This window comes from Mustela lutreola, chromosome 8 (genome assembly GCF_030435805.1).
Source record: "Mustela lutreola isolate mMusLut2 chromosome 8, mMusLut2.pri, whole genome shotgun sequence".
Classification (NCBI taxonomy): domain Eukaryota; kingdom Metazoa; phylum Chordata; class Mammalia; order Carnivora; family Mustelidae; genus Mustela; species Mustela lutreola.
Window position 1 is genome coordinate 82665256 of NC_081297.1, and position 25001 is coordinate 82690256.

At 39.0% G+C, this 25001-nt stretch overlaps 1 protein-coding gene and 1 long non-coding RNA gene across 2 annotated transcripts in view; one reads left to right on the forward strand and one right to left on the reverse strand.

Moving 5' to 3' along the window:
• ITPR2 (inositol 1,4,5-trisphosphate receptor type 2) overlaps positions 1 to 25001 on the reverse strand; it is a 502139-nt gene that overhangs the window by 158286 nt on the left and 318852 nt on the right. Inside the window, exons 38-39 of the mRNA XM_059185826.1 lie at positions 5881 to 5989; positions 5163 to 5350 (exon numbers count right to left, since the gene is read on the reverse strand). Of these exons, the coding sequence (XP_059041809.1) occupies positions 5163 to 5350; positions 5881 to 5989 (297 nt within the window). The remainder of the gene's footprint in view (positions 1 to 5162; positions 5351 to 5880; positions 5990 to 25001) is intronic.
• On the forward strand, positions 3889 to 9766 carry LOC131838938 (uncharacterized). Its single transcript, XR_009356750.1, has 2 exons — positions 3889 to 4393; positions 7480 to 9766. It is a non-coding gene; the product is annotated as an uncharacterized LOC131838938 (long non-coding RNA).

Sequence of the window (25001 nt, forward strand, 5' to 3'; positions counted from 1 at the left end):
GCTAAAAGAATGTCAGGAACCATGACCCAGAGGTCCTGGGACTTGCAGATAAATTCTAATGACATCAGGTCTTGAAATGGATGCGTGTCCTGCAATTTTCAATATGGGTAATGTATGAGTACAGAGCAATTTATGAAGCCTTAGGAGTCGGATTCATACCTACAAGGGGAAGCTCTAAGCAGGAGGCTAGCAACCCCTCAAGAAAGCAGGGCAAAAAGCCACAGTAACCATAGCAACAACAGTGAAACAGTGAAGCTGGTTCTGTTAATTCAAAGGATAAATGCAGCACTTACAGACCTCTCCAGGCCCACAAATTAAGCTGATGCTTATACCCTAATATTTCCAATATAGTCGGGTTAGAAGGTGAGAAAGGAGATTCCAATATATTAATGAGGAAGTTACAGGAACTTTGTGGCTCAATTAAAACAAAGTTTTATAATTTATTTAGTGCCTTGAAATACATTATCTCATTGGTACTTTCAGTACAACTGTGGGGTAAACAATAAGCATTTTTATTTCCATTTTACAGATCAAATGATAAAGTTTACTAAATGACTTGCCCAACATTACGTAAACTAGTAAGTGGTAAAGCTAGGATTTAAATCTAGATTCTCTGAGTCTAAATCATTAAATTTATTAAAGTAACCTCTTAAGCTAAAAAATAACAGGTTACTTACACAGACCCCCATCTTTTGAAAACCAGGGCGTTACAAAGCTGAACGGTATGACTTTAATAAAGATAAAAAGCACGTTTTATATAAATGTGTTTATAATCTCAACAGGCAGCATACGGATTTCTCTGGTGAAAGAGATGGTTTTTGATTAGGAAACTGCTTTCACAAGCTTCAGAGTATAAGGGGAAACTCTGAGGTTTTTTCAGGAACCAACAGTGATGGGTCAACAATCTGTATGACAGAGGAATGACTTTCCCCCAAGAAGGATGGGGGACCAGAAGAGGGGAGCAGAGAAGGAAAATGAAGGGAGGAACTGGAGAGATGGTATAAGCCTAGGGCACCCGTGCAGGGTGAATCAGTCAGCGAAATCTCCCAGGCGTCAGGAAGTAAAATGTTATTTCAGAAAAGAGATGTTTAGGGGCACCTGGGTGGCTCAGTGGGTTAAGCCGCTGCTTTCGGCTCAGGTCATGATCCCAGGGTCCTGGGATCGAGTCCCACATCGGGCTCTCTGCTCAGCAGGGAGCCTGCTTCCCTCTCTCTCTCTGCCTGCCTCTCTGTCTACTTGTAATCTCTGTCTGTCAAATAAACAAATAAAATCTTTAAAAAAAAAAAAAAAAAAAGAAAAGAAAAGAGATGTTTAGAGTGCCTCAGAGCACAGACCCTGGAGCCAGACTGCACGGGTTCGAGTCCTGAGTCTATCTGTAACTAGCCACGTGAGCTCAGTAAGGAGCTCAGACTGTCTCAGATTCTTCTCTGGTAAGGTGAGTTAACACATGTTACCTCATCAGTTGTCGCGAGCATTAACCAAGTCAGTGCATGGAAAGCACAAAGCACAGTGCCTGGTATTTAGCAGGCATTGCTTTCAATAGTGTCATGAAAAATATAAACTGGCTTATGTAGCTTGGGTGGTATAAATTAAAGAAGGGAATCAGATTCCTACAGAAGTAGGGCGGTCAAACATTAGTGCCTAAGGGCCCTGTGAGAATGTAACACCCACCCCACCACCTTCCACCCCCACCTCTCTCTACACCTCCCTCCCCCTGCCCCTGGGGATCGGCAGGAGTCTTGAGGAGGAGTGGGTTTTAGAATGCTCAAGGGCAAGTAATAGGAGTTAGGCTGACCTCGGTTAGACCTCCCAGAGACATAGCTGCTATGTGAGTTATATAAAGTGATGTAGAAAACTGACAAACTTAAATAGGGGTGGCTAGTAAATGACATTGTTAGAACCCGTCTTTAAACAAGGCTTTCACATACAAAAATAATTTAATGCTATTTCATCAACAAATATTTGCTGAATGGTGATAAAGCATATAGCTAGAAGAACTAGGACATGATCCACTTTGAAAAAGATGAAATTTAGCTAGAGAGGCAAAATGTCATTCAAATAACAAAACAAAGTAGCATAGGCAGAGTGCCAAATGGATATTAAGGAAACAAATGTATGGGAGCTCAGATAAAGGAGTGGTTGTCAAGGCTCAAGCCAGATGGAGAAGACTTTGTGAAGGGGTTAGAATCTGATTCAAACCATTCATTCATACAGCCATCACTCCTAAACATTTATTGGGCCAAACATGGTGTCAGACGCATGGGACACAAAGAAGACCAGCATGTGGTTTCAATTGTTAAGGATTCATAATTTGCTAGACCAAGCCTGACACATCCATGAAAAGGCACCATCAAGCGGCAGAAATGCCACTGAAGACCTCTGCAGGATACAGCAGGGGCATGCGACAACTAGTAGACAATTCTGCCGAGTGCGACATGGGATCGGCAAAGCCTTCCAAGGGAACTTCATGAGTTGGGTCCTCCTAGAGGAGAAAGCAACGTGAGAAATAGCATGATACATAGGAGGAACTAGGAAGAGCTCAGGGTAGCTGGTGCACAGGAGAGAGGACGGGGGAGGGAGGAGGTGGAAGAAGGAAGGAGAATATGAAGAGTGAAGAGATGAAATCATGAAAGATCTTATGGACTGTGTTAGGGAGTTTGGGCCTTTATAGGGCAACGGACTGACTTTAAGCAGGAGAAGAACATGTGTTTTTGGAGAGGTATCTTTTGGAGGCAGAGTGGAGAACGATTTGGAGAAGTGAAAAACCAGGATCAGGGATACCTCCCAGAAGACCTAGATAAAATAAGAAAAGATAAGAAGGTTGGGAATGAGGGTTGGCTATGAAGAGGTTGAAAGCAGACTATGGATATAAGAGTTGTGAACAGGGCAGAATCACCACAGAATGGCCTTCAAGGAGATGCTCAGGAAGGTAGTGAGGGTGAGTTAGATGAGGTCAAGGTGGGCTTTCAGCTTCCAGCCAGATATCTGGGTAGATGGACCACCAATCACTGAGGGAGGCAAAGTAAAAGCAGGAGTGGGTGAATGGAGAACAACAGTGGATTCAGTTTGGGACACACTGAGGTGAAGGTACTAATGGAACATCCCATGAAACGTTCTGGAAGATAGCTGGATGTAGAGTCTAGAAGTGCATCAAGTGGGTGGAGAAAATCCTCAGCATTGAATGAAAGTTAAAGATGCAGAAATGAATGAGGTCAGGCTGAAGGAACAAGCAAAATAAACAGAGATCCCAAAGAAATGTGAGAGATGTCAGGATTCAAGAGTTAAATAGATCAAGAGGAGCTTTCACAGAAGGCTAAGAAGAAATGGCAGAAGGTAAAATGAGAAGAGAATGGTGTCCCAAGGACTAAGTTGAAAATCAGAGAGCGAGACAAACCAAGAGAGACTCTGAACTCCGGGAAATAAACAGGGTTTCACAGGGGAGGGGGTGAGGGATGGGGTAGCCAGGTGATGGGTATTAAGGAGGGCACGTGTTATGATGAGCGCTGGGTGTTACACACGACTGATGAATCATTGAACACTACATCAAAAACTAATGGTATACTATATTTTGTCTAATTGAATATAACAATTATTTTAAAAATGGGGGGAAAAAAAGATTTCAAAGACAAAAAAATAAGTAACCAGTGATAACTGCCACAGAAACACCATGTGATAAAAAGACTGAAAGGTATTTGGGCTCTAAAGGGAGGCAGGGAGCTTGTCAGGAGTTTGAAAGTGGAACAGGCAGTTTCTGGCAGAAGCTGGTTTATTCCACAATGATATGAGGACATAAATAAACATAAACGTGTAGGGAGGGTCCAAGATGATCTCATCTGATGACCCTCTCTGTGGTCCAGTAACAGGAATCTAGAAAGCACTTTAACTACATCTCTCTATAAAGAGATCAAAAACAAAAAAATCCTTCACTACCCTCTGAATAATCTACCTCTCATATTATGTAGTTGCCTAGACAATTTCTCTAGAACGTCCCCACTGGATATGTGGTTGTAGACAAGAGCCGTTCCAAGAAAACCCACACAAATCCCTCCACCACCCACTTCCCCAACTTCCCTCAGAGCAATCTGTGTTGTAGCTTCAATATCACGAGAATTTTCATGATGTTTTGCAACTCTGCAGGATCAGTGTCTGGGACTTGTTTTCTGGTCACTGTGACATCTGCTGTGCCTGACACCTTTCCTCGTAAAGGCCCCGCTCCTGGATCTAGCGAAATTCCTGTTGTCCATTGCCTTTACTGGATTAATAAAGGAACTCTCTTAGTTTTCAGATAGATACGGCTGCTATTTGCCCTGAATAGGAAAAGTGGATTCTGAAATTTCCAGCGAGTTGCAAGCTGAGTTTCCTTCTCCAACCAAGACAAACGCAGAAAGGGCAGGTGAGCAAGCGGTGGGACTAGAAGCAAGGTGGGTGTTCTGTGGAAATTCTCCCCAGCTCTGCTCTCAGGCCCCCCTTCTCAGGGTGTTCTGCCTTTGGGAGTTGGCAGAGCCCAGGGGCACTTGGTAGGCGTTTACAGGTGCCTTCTGGAAATGGTGATGATGCCTGCATGTGGAATAGATGAATGGCTGCTTTTAACTGCAAAGAAATGTTCCTTCTCTCTCCAGATCACTGAAAATTCACTCCCTCCGAGGTATTTGGTTAATAAGCACTGGGAGATTTGGGGCATCAAGTAAAGCTGTTGTTCTCAACTTCTGAAAAAAGTAAATGGGAGGGGCTGTGCTGGGAGGGCTGTTCGATAGCACTGAAATCCATTACAAAGCCAAAGATGGTGGGAGGCATGTATGTATTTATTTATTTTTACGTTTAATTCTTAGGTTAGTCAAAATGTTGTTTTTATCAGTTGAAAGTAGACCTAAAATTTCCCTAAACAAATCAGAATTTCTGGTATAATGTCAGAAAGGAAGCTTCTAAGGAATGTTCTGCTTCACTGAATAATTTGTGAAGGTCTGTAGTTTCTATGGTAAATCAAATACATTTATAAGGAAAATGTGACACAAGGTTGTTGGGTTGTTGGGTGGTTTTTTTTTTTTTTTTTTTCGGATAGTCATGAGAAGTCAAAAGCAAAAAAATATCATGTTCCTTGGTTCCTAGGACAAGTAAATAAGAGATACAAATAACCAATAATGCTCATCATGATAAAAAGATACCTGAGTCTGTGTATTTCCTCCTTCGAGCAAGGCAATGCCAAGTAAAATGCCTTCCAAAAAAATCCTGTCATTTTTGGTGTTCACTATAACATCAATGACAAGTTCAGATGCACCTTCTTTATCCAGCAGACACTGAATATCTGACATTGATATCCCCATCTTATCTGAATCTTGTCCAGAAAAGCTCCCTGTGATTAGGAAAATGGATAAAAAAAAACAAAACCCTTAATTTTCAGACATTATTCACACATAAGGTTTTGAAATTCTTAGACCTTAAGAATATTATTTATCCTTGGAATTTTTTCTCTTCAGCATTAAATATAATAGAATCTAGGGGATTTTTTAAAAATGTCAAAAGTTTGCAAAAACATAGCTTTCTATTCAATGTATGACACCTGTAATTAACTCCATGTGTTTTTTCTTAATAATAAATACTTCAGAAAAAGAAAACTAGCCTTATTTTTGTCCTTAATTTACATACTTATGTAAGTAAAACTTGGGTAAAACTTACGTAGTTTACTGTTTTCCAGAGTCAAAGAGCAAAATTAGATATTCAAACCAATTGTGTTTTGAATGCAAATTTTTGTACAATGGCTTTTAAGAGTATTTTTTGAGTGAATTTTTTGTTTTGTTCTATTTTCAGTAAAATGCTAGCATAACCCCAGTGTGAACACATGTGACCAGAATCTCAGAATGATGAGAAAATAACTGGTCTTACCTGCCCCTTGTGCAGATTTGCAGTAGGTCCCAGAGAGGTGTCCATTCGGACCAACTCCATAGTCTCCTTTAAAGTAGCGATTCAGGAGTATTTTTCTTAATGTGTTACCCTAATACAAAGGATAAGAAAAGGTGTTTCTTATTGTTCTTTTTTTCTAATGGAAAGGGGAAGTATCAGTACATCAAAATGCCACTTAAAATGCATTTTACCAATGATGGCGAGACGTGGAAAAATTAATTTTATACAGCATGATATTTTCTGAGACAGACATTTGCAAATGTTTCCCAAGAAAATAATAGTGATTTTGCTTCTCCCAGAAATGTCAACAAAATGTACTGGGAAAATCACAATAGGTTGTACTAGGAAAATTTATGTACTATAAATTCAAGATTGCCTCAGAAGCTGAGGATCTTAGTGTTGTTAAGGGTATTTGTGATGCCCAGGGAAATAAAGATCAAAACTACAATGAGAGACCACCTCATACCAGTCAGGATGGCTAAAATTAACAAGTCAAGATTTGTTCATTATTAAGCAGTGTAAGAGGGTTTTCTTTTCTCTGCATCCTTGCCAACATTTATTGTTTCTTGACTTGTTAAGAGATAGGAAAATGGTGGATATACAGCAGATGCTCCAAAAATTACGCTTGATAGGACAGTGAATTGTACTTAAATTCCAAAAGCTTCATTCAGAAGATGATGGGTAAAAGACAGCGTATTCCTTTCTAAAACATGTAATTCAAATACTCCTAAGTCTTCAATCTTATCCTGGTTAAAAGACATTTTAAAAATACTATACTTTGCAATATTGTTGCTTGACATACATAAGAAATACAGATAACTCCAAATCTTCCATTTTATTGGTTCTTGTTATTTTAATAGATGAGAGTGATTTTAAGGTATTATTTAAAGACTGCTTTTAATAACAAAATTAACACAGCAACTACTGAGGCGTAGTCCCATCTTGCGGGTAAGGACCCCAGAGCCCAAGAGCTCAGGTAACTAGACGTGGCTCATTCAGCTAGCAGGTGGTAGAGCAAGACCCTAACTCAGGGCTCCACTGCGTCCCGCACTGCGCTCCACACCCCTGCCCAGGCACAACTGCTGCTGGCGTGGCGCCATGACACGTGGCCCTCACTGCTCTTTCTCTCATGCTGTGGTCATAATTCCCTTTCAAGCCCTGAGATTTTATCCTCAGTTGTTGTGCTGCTCTCCTCATCCTCCCTCTCCCCATCAGCAATTTTATCTGATCCCTGCTTGCACACCCCCTTCTGTGCACTGGCTGCCCAATGTCTTTGCTCCAGCTCAACCCAGCTCTCCTATGCGTCCCATCCTGTTTCCACTTAGATTGCCTTATCTTCATCTGGAGGTTCTACTGGCACCTCAAACTCAATTTTTCACAACAGAATGGTCTCCTCTACTTTTTTCAAAAAAAGTATCTTTATCCATTCATCTATCCATGGACACTTGGTGCTTCCATATCTTGGCTATTGTAAATAATACTGTAATAAACATAGGGGTACACGTAACTTTGTTTTCATTGGGTAAATATCCACTAGTACAATTACTGGATCATATGATACTTTTCCTTTTATCTTTTCAGGAACCTCCATACTGCTTTCCACAGGGACTACACCCATTTGCATTCCTACCAACAGTGCACAAGAATTCCTTTTTCTCCACATACTTGCCAACACTTATTGTTTCTTGTGCTTATGATTTTAGCCATTCTGACAAGTGTAAAGTGATATCTCATTGTGGTTTGAATTTGCATTTCTCTGATGAGTAGTGCAATCTACAGATTTAATGCAATTCCTATCAAAATTCCAACATTTTTTGTTCACAGAACTAAAACAAATAATCCTAAAATTTGCATAGAACCACAAGAGACCCCAAATAGCAAAAGCAATCTTGAGAAAGGAGAACAGAGCTGGAGGTATCATACTCTCCGATTTCAAGGTATACTACAAAGCTGTAGTAATCAAAACAGTATGGTACTGGCCTCAAAACAGACACATAGGTCAACAGAAGAGGATTGAGACTCCAGAAATGAAACCACACTTATACAGTCAGTTAATCTATGACAAAGGAGGCAAGAATATGCAATGAACAAAGGACAGTTTCTTCAACAAATGGTGTTGAGAAAACTGAACAGCTACATGCAAAAGAATGAAATCGGACCACTCTTATACTATACACAAAAATAAACTCAAAACACATTAAAGATCTAAATGTGATACCTGAAACCATAACACTCCTAGAAAAAAAATAGGCAGTAATTCCTTTGATATTAGCCATAGAAACATTTTTCTAGATACATCTCCTCAGGCAAGAGAAAAAAAAAAGTGAAATCACCTATCGGAACTATTGCGGAAGAAAAGGCTCTTGTACAGCAAAGGAAACCACCAACAAAACAAAAAGGCAAACCACTGATTGGGAGAGGATATTTGCAAATGATATATCCAACTAAGGGTTAATATCCAAACTTAAGAAAGAACTTACACAACTCAACATCAAAACAAACGAACAAACAAACCAATCAAAAAATGGGCAGAGGACCTAAATAGACAGTTTTCCAAAGAAGACATACAGATGGCCAACAGACACATGAAAAGATGCTCAACATCACTGAGAGGGCTCATCTACTACCCCCTCATCTTGACAATGATTTCTGAAATCCTACTTATTCTATCTTTTCAACTGTAGCTTCATATAGTGTCTTCACACAGATTTTTTAAAAAAGATTTTATTTATTTATTTGAGAGAGAGACAGTGAGAGAGACCATGAGAGAAGAGAAGGTCAGAGGGAAAAGCAGACTCCCCATGGAGCTGGGAGCCCCATGTGGGACTTGCTAAAGGCAGTTGCTTAACCAACCCAGGTGCCCTCTTCACACAAATTTTAACCAAACAGAACAATGTGATGATCTCTCAACCACAGTTTTCTATCTTTCTGCTTTGCTCACATATCCTATTCTCTGCCTGAAAAGCTTTCCTTCTGTTTTACTTATGGACACGTCCTATCACCCCATCTTTATTCTACATATATTCATGAGGTACTCACTGTGTCTTAGGCACTATTCTAAGTGAATAAGATATAACTTGCCCCTCAAAGTGTTAACGATAAAGTCACTTCCATAATAGGCACATATATATGGCCCTAGGGAAGCACATAAAAGAAAACAGTTGACTTTGAAGAGGCTTTACATGTGTATCTCCCCTACTAACCATATGATCATCAGAGCAAAGCTGTCCTATACACAACAAATATGCCCTAAATGTCACAGTGCCAAGAATTGAAATAGACACTTAGAGTGTCTGGGGCTCTTATCCTTATAGTGACTTCAATTTACTGATGATTAAGTTTTTAGAACACAGACAGTTAGTATTACTCCCTACTTCCTGTATTCTTCTTTCAAGACATTTTCATATAGTGCTATAGTGAGTGAAAGTAATGACCAGTCTTGGTAGAAATAGAAAATCTAGAGAATACATAAGAAAAAAAAGTATCTCTCTTTTTCTTTTTTCTTTTAAGAGTAAGCTTTTTGAGTTGAATTATTTTCATCAAGGCAAAAATGATCCTTCCAAATGGGGAGGGAAAACAAAATAAAACATTTCTTTGAAGTCAAATGGGCTTTTGCTTTGGATCTTATTATAGCTCTAAGAGATGCTCTAAGAGAACTTTTAGTACCACAAACTACAGAGTTGAAGTTGTAAGTTGGGGGAGAAATTTGAGAATATTTTCACTTAAGTAGTAAATTTCTATAACGGGTAGCTCAGTTTGTTCTACTAATCATGCTTCTCATCTCTACAGACCGATGTATTGCTTCTCATTTGAACCCTGTAAGACACAATTTTCCCAGCTACAATAAAGCTGAAAAACATGAAAAAAATTCAGGTCTGTTTTTCTTAAAATTGCACAAGTCCATGTCACCATCTAGAAGAGAACCTACTGTGAGCAGAACCCTGGGTCCTTGCCAACTAGCTCCCTTTTCATACTATATAAGGGAGTCTTTTATTTTTTTTTTAATTTTTTTATTTTTTTTAATTTTTTATAAACATATATTTTTATCCCCAGGGGTACAGGTCTGTGAATCACCAGGTTTACACACTTCACAGCACTCACCAAATCACATGCCCTCCCCAATGTCCATAATCCCAACCCCTTCTCTCAAACCCCCTCCCCCCGGCAACCCTCAGTTTGTTTTGTGAGATTAAGAGTCACTTATGGTTTGTCTCCCTCCCAATCCCATCTTGTTTCATTTATTCTTCTTCTACCCACTTAAGCCTCCATGTTGTATCACCACTTCCTCATATCAGGGAGATCATATGATAGTTGTCTTTCTCTGCTTGACTTATTTCGCTAAGCATGATACGCTCTAGTTCCATCCATGTTGTTGCAAATGGCAAGATTTCATTTCTTTTGATGGCTGCATAGTATTCCATTGTGTATATATACCACATCTTCTTGATCCATTCATCTGTTGATGGACATCTAGGTTCTTTCCATAGTTTGGCTATTGTGGACATTGCTGCTATAAACATTCGGGTGCACGTGCCCCTTTGGATCACTACATTTGTATCTTTAGGGTAAATACCCAATAGTGCAATTGCTGGGTCATAGGGCAGTTCTATTTTCAACATTTTGAGGAACCTCCATGCTGTTTTCCAGAGTGGCTGCACCAGCTTGCATTCCCACCAACAGTGTAGGAGGGTTCCCCTTTCTCCGCATCCTCGCCAGCATCTGTCATTTCCTGACTTGTTGATTTTAGCCATTCTGACTGGTGTGAGGTGATATCTCATTGTGGTTTTGATTTGTATTTTAACCAGATTTCTCTAAGGACCCAACCAAGAGATAAAAACAATAGTGTGTCTTTTTTAAAAAGGAGAAGGATAAATAGAGAGCTGCATTTTATCCTTTGTTTTTAAAAATGTCTGCCCTATAAGGGGCATTTATATTGCTGGAAAAATAAAGCTGTTCAAAACCAACCATAGAGTAGAAGAGTGTCACATCAAATTAAAATAAGCATCAAATTTGCTATTATTTCTAAATTTTCTTTGGACAGATAAAATAAAATCACAGGTGTTTATCAGATTTATAAACATCAAAATCAAACGAGAAATTTGATTTTTTAAAAATTATTTTTCTTACCCAATTCCAGCTTTGCCAGAAGCATATATTTTCTAACTCTGTAATATGAAGAATGCCATAGAAAGAAGGAAGGATTTCTTCTATCCCTGTTCTTAACTCTGGAGCCACCCTGCCTGGGTTCCAATCCCCTTTATGTCCTATAGTAACTGGGGGATCTCAAGCAAATTACTCCACCACCCTGGGACTCAGTTCCACAACTGTCAAACGAAGTAGTCATTACACCCATCCTTCTCGGATTTCTGTGATCATTAAATAGGTAAAAATATGTAAAGCACTTAGAACAGTTCCCAGCACATAGTAGGTGCTACATTAAGTTGTGCAGAGTTGATGCTATTGTTGCTAGTATTAATATTATCCAGGTGACACAACAGTGGATAGTTTACAAAGTACTTTTATACACACTTTCTCACTTCTAAATTTTTATTTATTTATTTATTTATTTATTTATTTGACAGACAGAGATCACAAGGAGGCAGAGAGGCGGGCAGAGAGAGAGGGGGAAGCAGGCTCCCTGCTGAGCAGAGAGCCCAATACGGGGCTCAATCCCGGGACCCTGAGATCATGACCTGAGCTGAAGGCAGAGATTTAACCCACTGAGCCACCCAGGGGCCCCTCATTTTATACCAAACATAAGTGCACATTTATTCCCACAAAAGTGGAAGTATTTCTATATACATACACTAAGAAAATGGCAAAAAAATTATAAATGATAAACTACCTGAAAATCCTAATTTGTCCACTATTAATCAATCCTTGGAATTATATCCTTGTGAGCTAATATGTGTACACTTCATACATAAAATGGACCTTACAACTCCAACTAAAGTGGATGAATTCTACTGTGCTTCAAACTCCATAATTTCCAACAAAGGCAAACTTCAGCACTAAAAATGAACAAAGAATAGGTACAGATGCAACAAGATTCTACTGACCATCTTAGTTATGCACTTAATACTGGAAAACTTCAGCTATTGCTCCATGGCAAGTTTAGCAGAAATGATTGCTTTTGTCAAATACTGAGTTCTGACTTGAGGGATTGAGGCAAGTGCTGTGTTCCAATTTGTCTTGGGACAGCCTCAGTGGCCAGTACTATCTGTAATGGGTTAATGGGGCAATAATTCAGAGGCAAGTCATTTCCACTAATTCCTTTAACTCCAGTAAATTAATGGTGGAATCACTGGAAGAAATTCTTGTGCCAGGCTTGTAAATAATCGTCTTGGAGCTAACATTGTCAAGGCAGAAATGTGGGAAAGAACTAAAAGTACATTTGTAAAGCCAGTTTGAAAAGAATTCTACAACACTGAGAAGTTTGACTTCTATGCTCACTCTTTAATTCCAAAATGAATTCCGGACTGGACTTCCCATGGAAGGTGTCCTTGCTGGATTAGGCCAACTAGCAAGAAATGTCCTTTCCAGTCTTTTCAATATCAGAGTCAATTCCAGGCCACAAGACACAGCTTTTAGCCAATGTCTTCATGTGAACACATCCCAGATGTGCTAAATGTAATGGAGCCAAGATAACTAACAACCACCTTCTGAAGTTACAACAAAACATCTCCATAAAAAGACATCTTCTGTGGCCAGGGCAGTCATGCTGACAGTTTGTGAGTATCTGGGAGGACCATTTTTTTTCCTGGCCACTTCCTGTTGCACCAACTCCAATGTATCAAAAATCAAGCTTAGAAATTATTGCTTTCCATGGAAAGAAAGAATAACAAAAATTTATTAGTCTTAGAAAGGACTAAAGATTCTCTGATTTTTGAGAAAGCACAACCCTGTTTGCCTTAATAGGAATTAATAGCATTAAGAGTGAAAAGTTCAAGGATGTGATATTTGAGGTACTGATTCCACATTTCTTCCCTTTCCCTTGGAAAAATGACACAATAAAGTAATATTTTTTTCCACTGTATAATGATAATATTTTTTCCACTGTATAATATATAATGAAGACACCATCAAAATATGACAACCGCAACGAGAATCCTAAAAAAACCTGAGTCCTCAAATGGAAATTCAAAAGGTAATGAAAACTGCAACCTGGAGATGCTTAATTTAGGGTTTCCCCTCAAAAACTAATACTCAGATACTAATCAGTGTGGATAAGATCTGTATGGAGGCTATGGTGTGTACCTGTTGTCCCTACATAGTCTCATTTTAACATAAACTTGGTTTAGCCTAATTGGTGTTTCCCTAACCTTTTTGTTTAATGATAGCATGTCTGCTTAGATATCTTTTCCTCATTTGAATCCCCAGGGATAAATTACGTTTTTAATTTCAAATAAATTATTGCAACAGCTGTATCCTAAATGGGATTATATTAGGCCCATCATTATAATCGACAACATCTTCAAGGGACTCCTTTGGGAAAATGTGGCCAATGTCCTATAATCTAGTGATCTAATGGTTCGAATTCCTTAGTCAATAACTCCAAGGAGTGAAAGCCAGTTCCTTCTCCTGATACTTTTTCCCAGCTTTCATAAGATGAAAACCACGAACTTTAATAGGAGTAGTTATTATATACATTCACAAGATGCTCTTCATCAATATAACAACACAATTATTATAATCCTGAAAAACATATTGATGTCTCAACAATTCTAGTAAAGGGGCTTATAAAAAAAAAAAGACCATGGAAAATGTTAAAATAAATGATTCCTACACGACTGTGACAATCTACTTCTATCTTCCTTCTTTCCTTCCCTTTTTTCATGTTCATTGTAAAGACATACTACATTTCTACCACATGTCAGGAACTGGGAATGGGAGAGCAAAAAACAATTCTGCAGCATATGCTAAAAGAATTTCCAAATATGTAGAGTTGAGACACATGGCAGTGTTTCTCAATATAAATAATCCTCACCAGATCATTTGATTCCACTTGTGAAATTTAAACATTTAAACAGTACATGATACTTAAAAATTTGATGATGATGCTGGAGATAAAAGTGACTGCAGCTATCACTCCAGGTTTACCAAATGTCCTAGCCTCTAGACAAACAGGGTTGCTGTGTTAGGGGATGACTCTGTACCCCATAACTAGTGAGGAGTAAAAGAAACAATTTCTTCTCTTTGGGGTATAATAAAAGACTCTCAGTATGTGATTTAGAAGAAGTATCCTGACTGATATCAAACTCAACAGACTCAAATATCTCAATGGTTTCAATACAGGGTCTGCTGAAATTGAGGGGTTGAGACTGTATGCAATCCCTCCCTCTAGTACTGAAGAATGGATTTTTTTCTGCTTCTGATTGCTTAGTTCTCTAACTAAGCAGTATTTATCTGATCTGCAGAACATGAAGAGTTGAAAAAAGAGTAAATAAGAATGAAAGAAACAGACAAACTTGGGATAGCATTTCCCTATTGAAACACCACTACTGGAGTCGCACATCGTAAATCACTACCTCATCAAATCATGCTCAAATGGCAGTGTACACAACCACCAAGGTTAAACCCATAATCCCCTGGTACATAGTGTAGAAACCTACTGAGTGCTATTTGTTACTGAACAGATTAGGAATCAATATGCTGCAATGCAAACATGTGCTCTCACACCAAAGGTGGGGGGAGGATGGAATTTCAAGGGGTCATTTCAAAGCTTCTGCAAAGAGTGTGTCCCTGAGGGATGGTATGGTGATGCATGTAGTTCAGTAATAGACTCAGCCTACCGGAGGCTCCAGAGAAAATGAGAGGATAAAGCAGGAGTGGGAGAAGACGGGAATAAAGGAAAGAACCAACTTCGATCTGAATAACAAATGAAGGGCAATGGGAGAGGTTGCCTCCTGGATGATGGGAAAAGTCCTATCTACCTTGTAGTCTCCAGTCCTCACATGCTGTGATCACCATTACATCTCCACAACCATTTAGTAAAGGTCGATATACAGGTCCCACTTCACAAGATGATGTAACAAGAGGTAAGAAACAATGCATGAAAAGAGGTAATATCTGCACTCATCAGCCTTGTGTACACCTTCCTCTTTCTCTGCAGTCTCACGTTCTAAGTGCAGTCTGTCAGCTCAACCTGTGAACTACTGACCAGAACCAAGAGAGTGCTGGTCCACAGGTCAGTGAGAGGAACACGTGACCTTGAAGTTTTCAAGGGAACTACACTGTAGAGAACCTCCGCATAGCCACAAACACAGTGAGAGAGAGGATGGGCAGCAGACCTCATCCCTCTTCCCATATACTAGAAAGAAATTGTCTTTAAAACGGTGGGAGAAAACTAACACTTGCATTACTTATAATCAATGCAAATATTCTGACCAAAGAAATATAAAGCCAAATTTTAATAAATTCAGAACATATTTAGAAGATCCTTAGATCGGGGAGAAATATTTATGGAGTTGATGAAATCATGAGGAGCTCTGCCTAGCACAATTTCAAAGCAAGTTCTTAAGAATTAAAATGAGATAATATCTATGCACAGTTTAACACATAATTAATGTAATTTATGAAACTCCAGGCATGGAAAGCCCGTGTACTTAGTATAAAAGATAATGTCTCGGAGACCAATGTAACTGGTTTGGATCTAGGTGCTGCCATGGCTTTGTGATCTCAAGAATTTTATTTAACTGCCTTGAGACTCAATTTCCCCATCTGTGAACAATCAAATCCTCACCACAGGGCTACTTTAAGGATTATAGATTATATCCAAAAAGCTTTAGTCTATAATAAGTACTAAATAAACAGTTACTGTAATTTTTTTTAAACATTTATAGGAAAATAACACTTGTCCAACTCACAGCAGGTACGGGACATTGCAATGCTCAGGGTCATGAAGACAGAGCTTAACCCACTCACATCAATATCCAGCTCTGAACTTCTACAATTTTTTAAGAGAAGGAAAATGAAAGCAGCATTAATTCTGTAGAAGATTGCTTTGAAGCCACTTTGATCAGCAGGCTGTTTTCATAAAAACAACACCGATACATGCATATGTTTCAACCATCCCTATGTATGCACAGCACACAGAATTCATCAGAAGCCAATTTAGGGCAAGTTGTCTTAAGGCAGTGTCAGTAGGAAAACTAATGGCCCATGTTCCTAATATTTTTAACATAAGAAATATAAGAAGATATTAAATACAATTACAAAATTATCATGCAATGATTGTTCATCAGGAGAGCGTTAACTAATCTCCTTATATTCACGAGGTGCCCCTCTGATTCATTTTTCACTCAGTATTCACAGGGATATGAAACAACAGAGAACTAGAATTCAGAATATCTGAATATAGAAAGAATGCTTACAAATCAATGAAAAAAAACATCCTGGTAGAAAAGTGGACAAAAGGATTGAGCTGGCATTTTATATAGGAAACACAACCAACCAATAAATATGAAAAATTCTTCACCTTTTTTAGCAATTAGGGAAATACAAGGTAAGACTATAACAGGATACCATTTTATACCCACCAGATTGGCAAAAATTAAGAAGTCTTAAAAAACCTAGTGCCGGAATGGATGCGGGTCAGTTGTGGGAATGAAAATCAGTACAACCACTCTGGAAAACATATGTTCCCACCCCATAATCCCATTTCCAGGGAGACGTGTGCCCCCAAGAGACACATATTACCACCATACTTCAGACATTCATATTAGCATCAATAGCAAAAACAACAACAACACAAAAACAAAACAAACAAAAAAACTTGAAATGAATCCAAATACCCACTGACAGGAAAATGGATCAATAAATTGTGGTGTATTCCCACAGCAGAATATTATACGATGCAGACACAAATGAACTCGAGCCTCACAGCAACACACAGCTTTGATGAATCTTAGAAGCATAATGTTGAGAGAGAGGAAAAAAGCAAGTCCTAGAAGACACCACACTTTAATATCTAGTGTGATATTAAAAATACGAGCTACCATTTGTCTCTGGAAAGGAGGCCAGAGCACATGGGTAATTTTTCATTCTTCACTTGGCTGCAGGGTTCATAGGTCATAATAATATAATGCTTTACAGTAAAAAATGATGTTGTACATATTATTTCATATGAATTCAACATTCTATTAAAAGAAAATACTCATGAAATATTAAACATCAAAATGGTGGTGGCTTCCTACATTTGATATTCTGTTGCTTTTCACCCCTCTGAATATTGACCACGATCCATTGCATGGCTTAGGTGAGGATCCAGAATCCAGCACCCATGCATCTTGAACCATTATCATCATTGCTCTCTCAGCCAATCCAGGTCTTCCTCCTGCCACCCAAGCCTTTTAGTGGTTCACCATGTTCCCTTCTGCCTCAGGACATTAGTGGATGATGTTCCCGTAATACCAGTACTTCCAGCTTTGCTTAGTACTTCCAGCTTCCTGCTCAACTTTTAGGTCTCAGCTCCACCATGTCAGAGTTATCCTCTTCAACTTCGCCAAGTCGGTTCCCATTCAACCCTCTCATAACACCATATGCCTCACCATGTGGTTCAGTTTTATATTTATTTATATCAATCTTTGAATGATCTCAGTATCCTTCTACCAGACTGTAAGCACTACAAGGACAGGGAGTGCTTTTTTTTTTCTTTTTCCCTTTTTGGTTGGTCATTGACTCCAACATCTACGCAAACCTTGACTCATCAACTACTCAATAAATATTTTTGAGTGAATGAATGAGTCCATGATTCTGCAACAGAGATCACTACATTTACCAACAAAATTTGATTCTGAGTGTCATCTACTTAAAGACTGTGATATATATTATATATCGTGGCTTATAACTTTGGCAAATATTTGGATGTATTCAATGTTACCTGCATATTAAATAATTTTTAGTATACAAGCTCATTAACTATGGTTCTCTGGCTGAAAGAAAGAAGTTGTGCTGGAATCCAGTAAGCAAATTTAAAAACACTTAAAAGTAAAGACAAACAATTGCAACATTCTGAAAAGTCAGAGTATAAAATATTAATTCATGATTACAGATATGACCTAATGCAGAAGAATTCAATAATACTTAAAAAGTCTAGTCCAAGGCCTTTCCTTGTTATGTCTATTGTAATGGGAATTTTTATGCTTTATTGATAAATATAGAAACCACTTGCTGCTGCACATCCATACCAGGATCTGACTTAGCCACATAATTTCTACTATTATGTGGAGATGTCATTTAAAATTTTTTAAATGATTTTATTTATTTATTTGAGAGAGAGAGAGAGAGAGAGAGAGAGCATGAGAGGAGAGAGATCAGCGGGAGAAGCCGAAGCCGAAGGCAGTCGCTTAACCAACTGAGACACCTGGGCGCCCTAGGAGATGTCATTTAAAAAGATACAAAGCCACTGTTGTCTTTTTAAGATATTATGTTTGAGCCTGTCATAATTTTTAATACAAGAAAAAATTAAAGATAATTGTATTTTATCTCATTTTTCCTTCATAAAATGAAAATCATTTCCTTTCTTTAGTGTTTGCTGTTGACATTAAAAAATTATGTAGACCTAATTTTGATCAATTCCTGCATCAAACTGTCCATAAGAGGATTCATTTTGCCCAATTTAATATAAGCTATTATCTGCCCTCACAAGCTCCTAATTGTGTCCCATGTTAATCATAATTTTCAAGGAATTTCACAGTAAAAAACTATGAGACAGTGATTAAGAGCCAGTGGAAACTAGGAGTTCCTTAAATATTCATCAACATTCCAAAGTACCAATACAATTATTACCTCCCAAAAAAGAGGAATGAATTCAAACAAACCTAAAGATGCCTGAGGTGATTAAAGGCCAAATGCCCACCTCTGGAGCAGGCTTTTTCAGAACGTCTCTGAGTAGACTTATTACAATCCTTTGAACCTGATTTTGAAGATCACTTTGATTCCTTCTGGCATACACCACAGCATATATTTCACTACCTTATATACCTAGAACCTAACTGGAACCCAGGACACTAAAAAAGTAACCTGTTATTTTTTATAATGTGCTAATAAGCACATTTGCTGTTATGAAAGCTTCTTGGTAATATTGAGGTGCTAGACATCTGCATTACAAACACAATTTTCACAGGCTTATGAATTACCTGTTGATGCTGCTTCTTAAAGAAACAACACAGAACATTCTCAGGCTGAAAAGAAAGCTTACAAAGAAATCATTTCAGGGAAGCCTAAGTTGCTGATCTCATACCCCTAAACTAATAACTACCTCTTTCTTCTTTTCCTCTGTGTGTGTGTATGTGTAATACATCATTTTTATACTCCTGGTTATTAATGCCTATTTGTAAAAGGTATTTATCAAGTCTTGAGGTGTTAAACATCTTGCTTTTACTCCTGGGGGTATTGGTAAGCATAGATGACTGGATTGTCTCCAAGGGAAAAGAAGAAGAAGAAGGAGACAGAGAGGGAAGGGAGCGAGAGGAGGGGGAGGTGAAGAGAAGGGGAAGGGGGAAGACGGGGGGGGGGGGGAGGAGAAGGAAAAGAAGGAGGAGGAGGTGGAGGAGGTGAAGTTGTTCACATCACACCTCCTTCTCTATTAAATTTCAATGATTCTAACACACATCGTAACATTGTAACATTGTAACAATGTTGTAACACACATTGTAACATTTCTGAATACAGGTCACTCCAAAATCAAAAGTGTGTTATCGCTCAATTAGCAGTGTTCTTTTTCTTTCTAGTAATATAACAGATGGCATATTAGAATTGATGAGATATATTATATTGAATGAATTTAATCTGTCATTGTAAACTGATAAAGGTTCGGAGCACGGGGCATCACTATCATATCTATTTCTCAGCAAGAGGAAATTCTGGCAGAAATTTGAGGAATGAATCTTTTTTTTTTTAAAGATTTTATTTATTTATTTGACAGAGAGAGATTACAAGTAGGCAGAGAGGCAGGCAGAGAGAGAGAGGAGGAAGCAGGCTCCCTGCTGAGCAGAGAGCCCGATGCGGGACTCAATCCCAGGACCCTGGGATCATGACCTGAGCCGAAGGCAGCGGCTTAACCCACTGAGCCACCCAGGCGCCCCTGGGGAATGAATCTTATATCCAAACTATTTGTTTTTAGTGTTTGTCCTTTGTCATTGCTACACGTTTTATATGACATTTTAGTTCACCACCAACTCAAGTTTTGATCTCATATGGTGAGTTGGGTCTGCATTAGATTTAGTAAAGAAAATGATATTATAGATAGAGATAAGAGGCATATTTACTTACAAATTAAGAGCAATGGATAAGTAAATAAGTAATAGGGATGCATTTAGTTAACTTATAAGCATGAATGATAAATTGCTCTCCTTAAAAAAAAAAAAAAATAGCCCCTTGATATCATTTCCCACCTGCAAGGATGGCTAAGATAAAAAAGAGAGACAATAATAAGTTTGTGGATGTGGAAAAATTGGGACCCTTACACATTGCTGTTGGAGATATAAAATGGTAGAATCACTTTGGAAAGCTGTTTTGCACTCCCTAAAAATTAAATAGTCATCATATGACCTACCAATTCTACTCCTAGGGATACACAAAAAAGAAACAAAAATATATGTCCACATAAAGACTTCTACATGAATGTTAACAGCAGCATTCATAGTAGCTAAAAAGTAGAAACAACCCAAATATCCATCCAATGATAAATGACTAAATAAAATGTGGTATATCCATACAATGGAATATTATTTAGCAATAAAAAGGGAATGGAGTACTGATACATGTTATAACACGGAAGGGCCTTGAAAATATGCTCAGTGGAAGAAACCAGTTATAAAAGACAACCTATTTTATCACTGCATTTATATGAGATGTCTGGAAGAGGCAAATCCATTGACACAGAAAGTAGATTAGTGGTGGCAAGGAGTCAGTGGTGGAAGAATGGGCAGCGACTGCCAGTGGGTATGAGGTTTCTCTCTGGGGTAACGAAAATGTTCCAAAATTAGACAGTGAGCACTGTTAGCAAATCTGTGACTATACTGAAAACCACTGAACTGTAGACTTTAGCAGGGTGTGTGAATATTGTATGGTGTATTAATATCTCAATAAAGCTATTAGAGAAATGGAAAATAAATCCATTAGATTGGTAGAGGAAATGCACGCCTTATATAATTTCAAAAAACATATTTTAAAGAAAATTATGTCATTTCTGTCCAAATTCTTATTGAGCAGCTGAGAGACATCAACACTATTTGCCACAAAGTCCCTGCCTTTAAGTACATCTGTGCAACAGATGTACCACAATGGCATATGTTTTGAATGTTACATCTGTTAGTATAATGCAGAGGCTCAAACTGCTAATTAAATATGAAAATGTATGTATCAATTAGAAGCCAATTTCTTGTTAAAACTGCCTAATGGCTAAGGCGCAGTAAATTGAGCTTGTACCTAGGACTGTTTGTGTCTTGACCTGTGTGGGAAGGCAGTCCAGTGCACTGAAGATAGGCTAGACAGTTTCCATGGATACCTCACATTACTTAAGGTGTAGAAACTAAAAATTATAAATAACTTCACAAAAATTATGCTTCAAAAATATATTAGTAAAAAAATACCAATCTTCCCAGAGGAAAATGCAAGAATTTATTTTGCTGATAAATGGATAAGGGTTTGTCATTGTTGTTGCTATTGTTTTTGAGGGGAGAGGGAGGCAAAATTTTTCAAAGGCTCGTTTTTGAGTTCCTTTATAATTCATAGGAGAGGGACAGACATATTCAAAGCGCTTCTGTCGTCATAAAGTTTACAGCAAACCTCGAGAGTTTTAAAGATTTTTAGCTTTTATAGGAACCAACTAGATTGAATTACTCCAGCTGAGTTTAATTGATCGAGCCACTGCACACTAATATGCTGATCTTTCCAAATAAATGTACACTGTAATTACAACCAGGTTACTCCACCCACCATCCTTTTGCTCCTTCCCATGAAATAAGATTGCATGTCTTCCAGATGTAGCATAAAAGCCACAGTGTTATTCATGAACCATGGTGGAATCAGACAAAATAAAGCATTATAAACACACTTCTTTTCTTCCATAAGAAAAGAAGACATTCTCATACCACTTTGTGGAGAAGACCTGACCACACACCTTTAACAGGTTAGAGAAGGAAGACTGAGAAAGTCAGAGCCGTAGCTTTTTCCATGTCCCCAGATCACTTCCACTATTAGGCAATCAAGTTGGGATTTATTCCCAGAACCCAAGAGATAATCAGCATGCATGGAAATGTAGCTGTTTTCTTTGGACCACTTAGTCTAATCATTACATGAGCTCCAACATGAATGAGGGAAAAGGACACAACTTGTTTTAACAAAGGAGACAAATGAATCAGTAAGTCTTCATCCAATTAAACCAATATTTGACTATGGACAAGGACAATTTCACAATCTCATTTGATGCTCATAGCAAACTAATATGACAACTGCATTATTCCATTCCCAAATATTTTTGAAAAGTGTGTATTTGTTTTAATTAAATGTTAAAATACTGACAATTTTTTGAAAAATTAGAAAATGTTCATTGAAAGTATTGGGGGCAGGAACTGGTAGTAGAAGAACACAAAAAAGAACTCTACCAAGAAAAATATGCATATTGAATAGAACTCTGCTTTAATCAATTTTCTTTACTGTTAACAACCCTCTTCCTCTACCTCTTATTCATTACCATCTTGAATCACTCACTTTCTTCCTGTTTTCCCAGTCTCTTTTCACCTGAACTGTAACCAAGTCCTACTCTGCTGACCCTTGTGGCTTCCAGGTATCCAGTTTTTTAAGGGTGGAAGAGATCTCTACTAGCATCACTCGTGGTACAGTGGTCTTGGAACACATGCTGCCTTGACTGGGCACCACAGCATGACTTCTCCTGTCTTCACCAACAAAGCCCCCTCCTCCAAGTCTCAGCTTCAGTGTCACATTCCTGGGAAAAATCATCTTCTGCGTATGCCTGTCCTAGCCTCCAGATACACCCTCTTATGGCACTCAGGATTTCTGTCTCAGAACAATTAAGTAATGGGAATAAATTAATCAACCCCTGTCCAACTATTTGGTTGGTACCTGACTTTCTCACTACACTCACCATGCTTTGGGGGTATAATAGATTGCTCATTGACATATCTCCAGGATATAGCAGACATTCAATAATTTATTAGAAGTATATACTGTCTCCTGCATTTCCTTATTTCCAAATACCTCTGATTTCTGTCATCTTCATGACTTTTCTTAGACTCAGGTGCTTGTTTTCAAAATCACCTAAAAAGTCATACTATAAAATAAATACTATTCATCCTACCTTGACCTCCTTTGGGCAGAAAGTCATCCCCGGGAAGCACTTTTGGGACCAATGTATAAACATATGTGTGTCCATGTTTGGGACACGTGTGGGACCAGTGTACCAAGAACTGGACACTGGGAGGGTGGAAGGGAATTTCTGTACGGCCGCTCTAGCTGAAAATGAAGTCTGGAAGACTAAGCCCTCTCTGTCTTCCTCTTTAACCCTTCCGCCTGCCTCAGTTCCTCCAGTGCTGACCTCCCCGATGCCTTTCCACGTAGCCTCACCATTCCTGGCCCCAAAATCTGCTTTGCAGTTTCTGTCACCTGGACCAACCTCCTGGTACCACTCGGCCTCAGCTACTCTTTTCAACTCATTTCAAACCTCGACTGAAAACATCCTTCTGCCCTCGTTTTACTTCTTGATGAGTGGAGGAGGGAATCAATTTGTCACTCGAAAGCATGTGAACGAACACTTTACAGGGAGACCCTCTGCAGCATCAGGAAGAATGGGGTACTGCATTTATGCCCAGGGGATTTCTCAAGTTGGTGAAAGCCGTTTCCATCCTACATTTCAAAAAGCCTCTGCTTAAGTCAGAATTAAGATTCATTAGGACATTGCCATGATGCTAACACTGGAGTTCCATGAAGAGAGAATATTACTATAGTTGTTCCTTGCGGACAACATACCGTTCATGGAAAACACCCATTGTTAAAGATACCAGCAGGGAGTCCCGACCTGTAACTTGTCATGAACAACCCAAGACAGTAAAGGAATCACTCCCTGGTTTATTGCTAGAGGAGGTAGAGGCCGGCCGGCTGCTCATCACATCCTCTCCGTCTGCACCCAACGAGGCTGCATGACCCCATCTTCTGCGCAGTCAGGTGGGGCCACAGGATGAGTGACGGAGGCTACAGCATGGTTGGAGTCGAGGATCAAACCAGGCCCTGACTTGTGTCTCCCTCAAAGTCCGGACAGCTTGACAAGGTTAAGGACGGGAAAGTGGAGTAACACTGAGAAAGGGTCTGTGCTATGCGTCGTGCGCTCGCCTACGTGACTTCCCACACACTCTCCCTACAGAAGGGAACAATGTGGTCAGGGTCATGAATTCTTAGTTGGTCCTTGTTGTTCCTGTACTGCCCATAACCCACTCCCTGGTTGATTGTCTTGCTAATGGCTTTAGCTGAGACCACCTGGCATCACGAGATTTGCTTGTAGTTGATGTAAACTTGTTATAGGAACTTGCGGTCATCTGACTAGGAACTGATATATTACTCCTCCTATTGTAGTCTGCCTTATAAATGCTTGTAAGATGTGGAATAAAATCGGCACTGTTGGACATCCTCCTCAGAGTCCCTCCTGCCCCCATCTCTTTGTCTCTTAATTTCTTTTCACCATCCTCTTAACCCTCACGTTTTCCTGGTCGATTTGTCACGCTGGGCGTGACAGATGAGGATGAGCAGACTGAAGGCAAGCAGAAGTGACACGAATCTGGCCCATGTGGCAATCTTGTGTTTCCTTCCTCTGCTCTAGCCCAACGCAGAAAGGGAGAACAGCCTGGGAAGAGGCAGGGCCCTGAAATGGAAGGAAGCTAGGGCTTGGAATTGCCAGGGAGCGAGGTAGGAGGCTTGCTGCCCTGCAGAACACTCACACGGGGATTTTAACTTTTACGATGCTAACCTAAGTAAACTTGTATCAGATGAAGCCCCAGAGGTTTCCAGGCTTCTGTTTTGTCAGCAAGAGCTAACCTCAACCAAGACAAGCCAGTGTGGGTCAGCCTGGATGGGCAATTGCTGAGCAG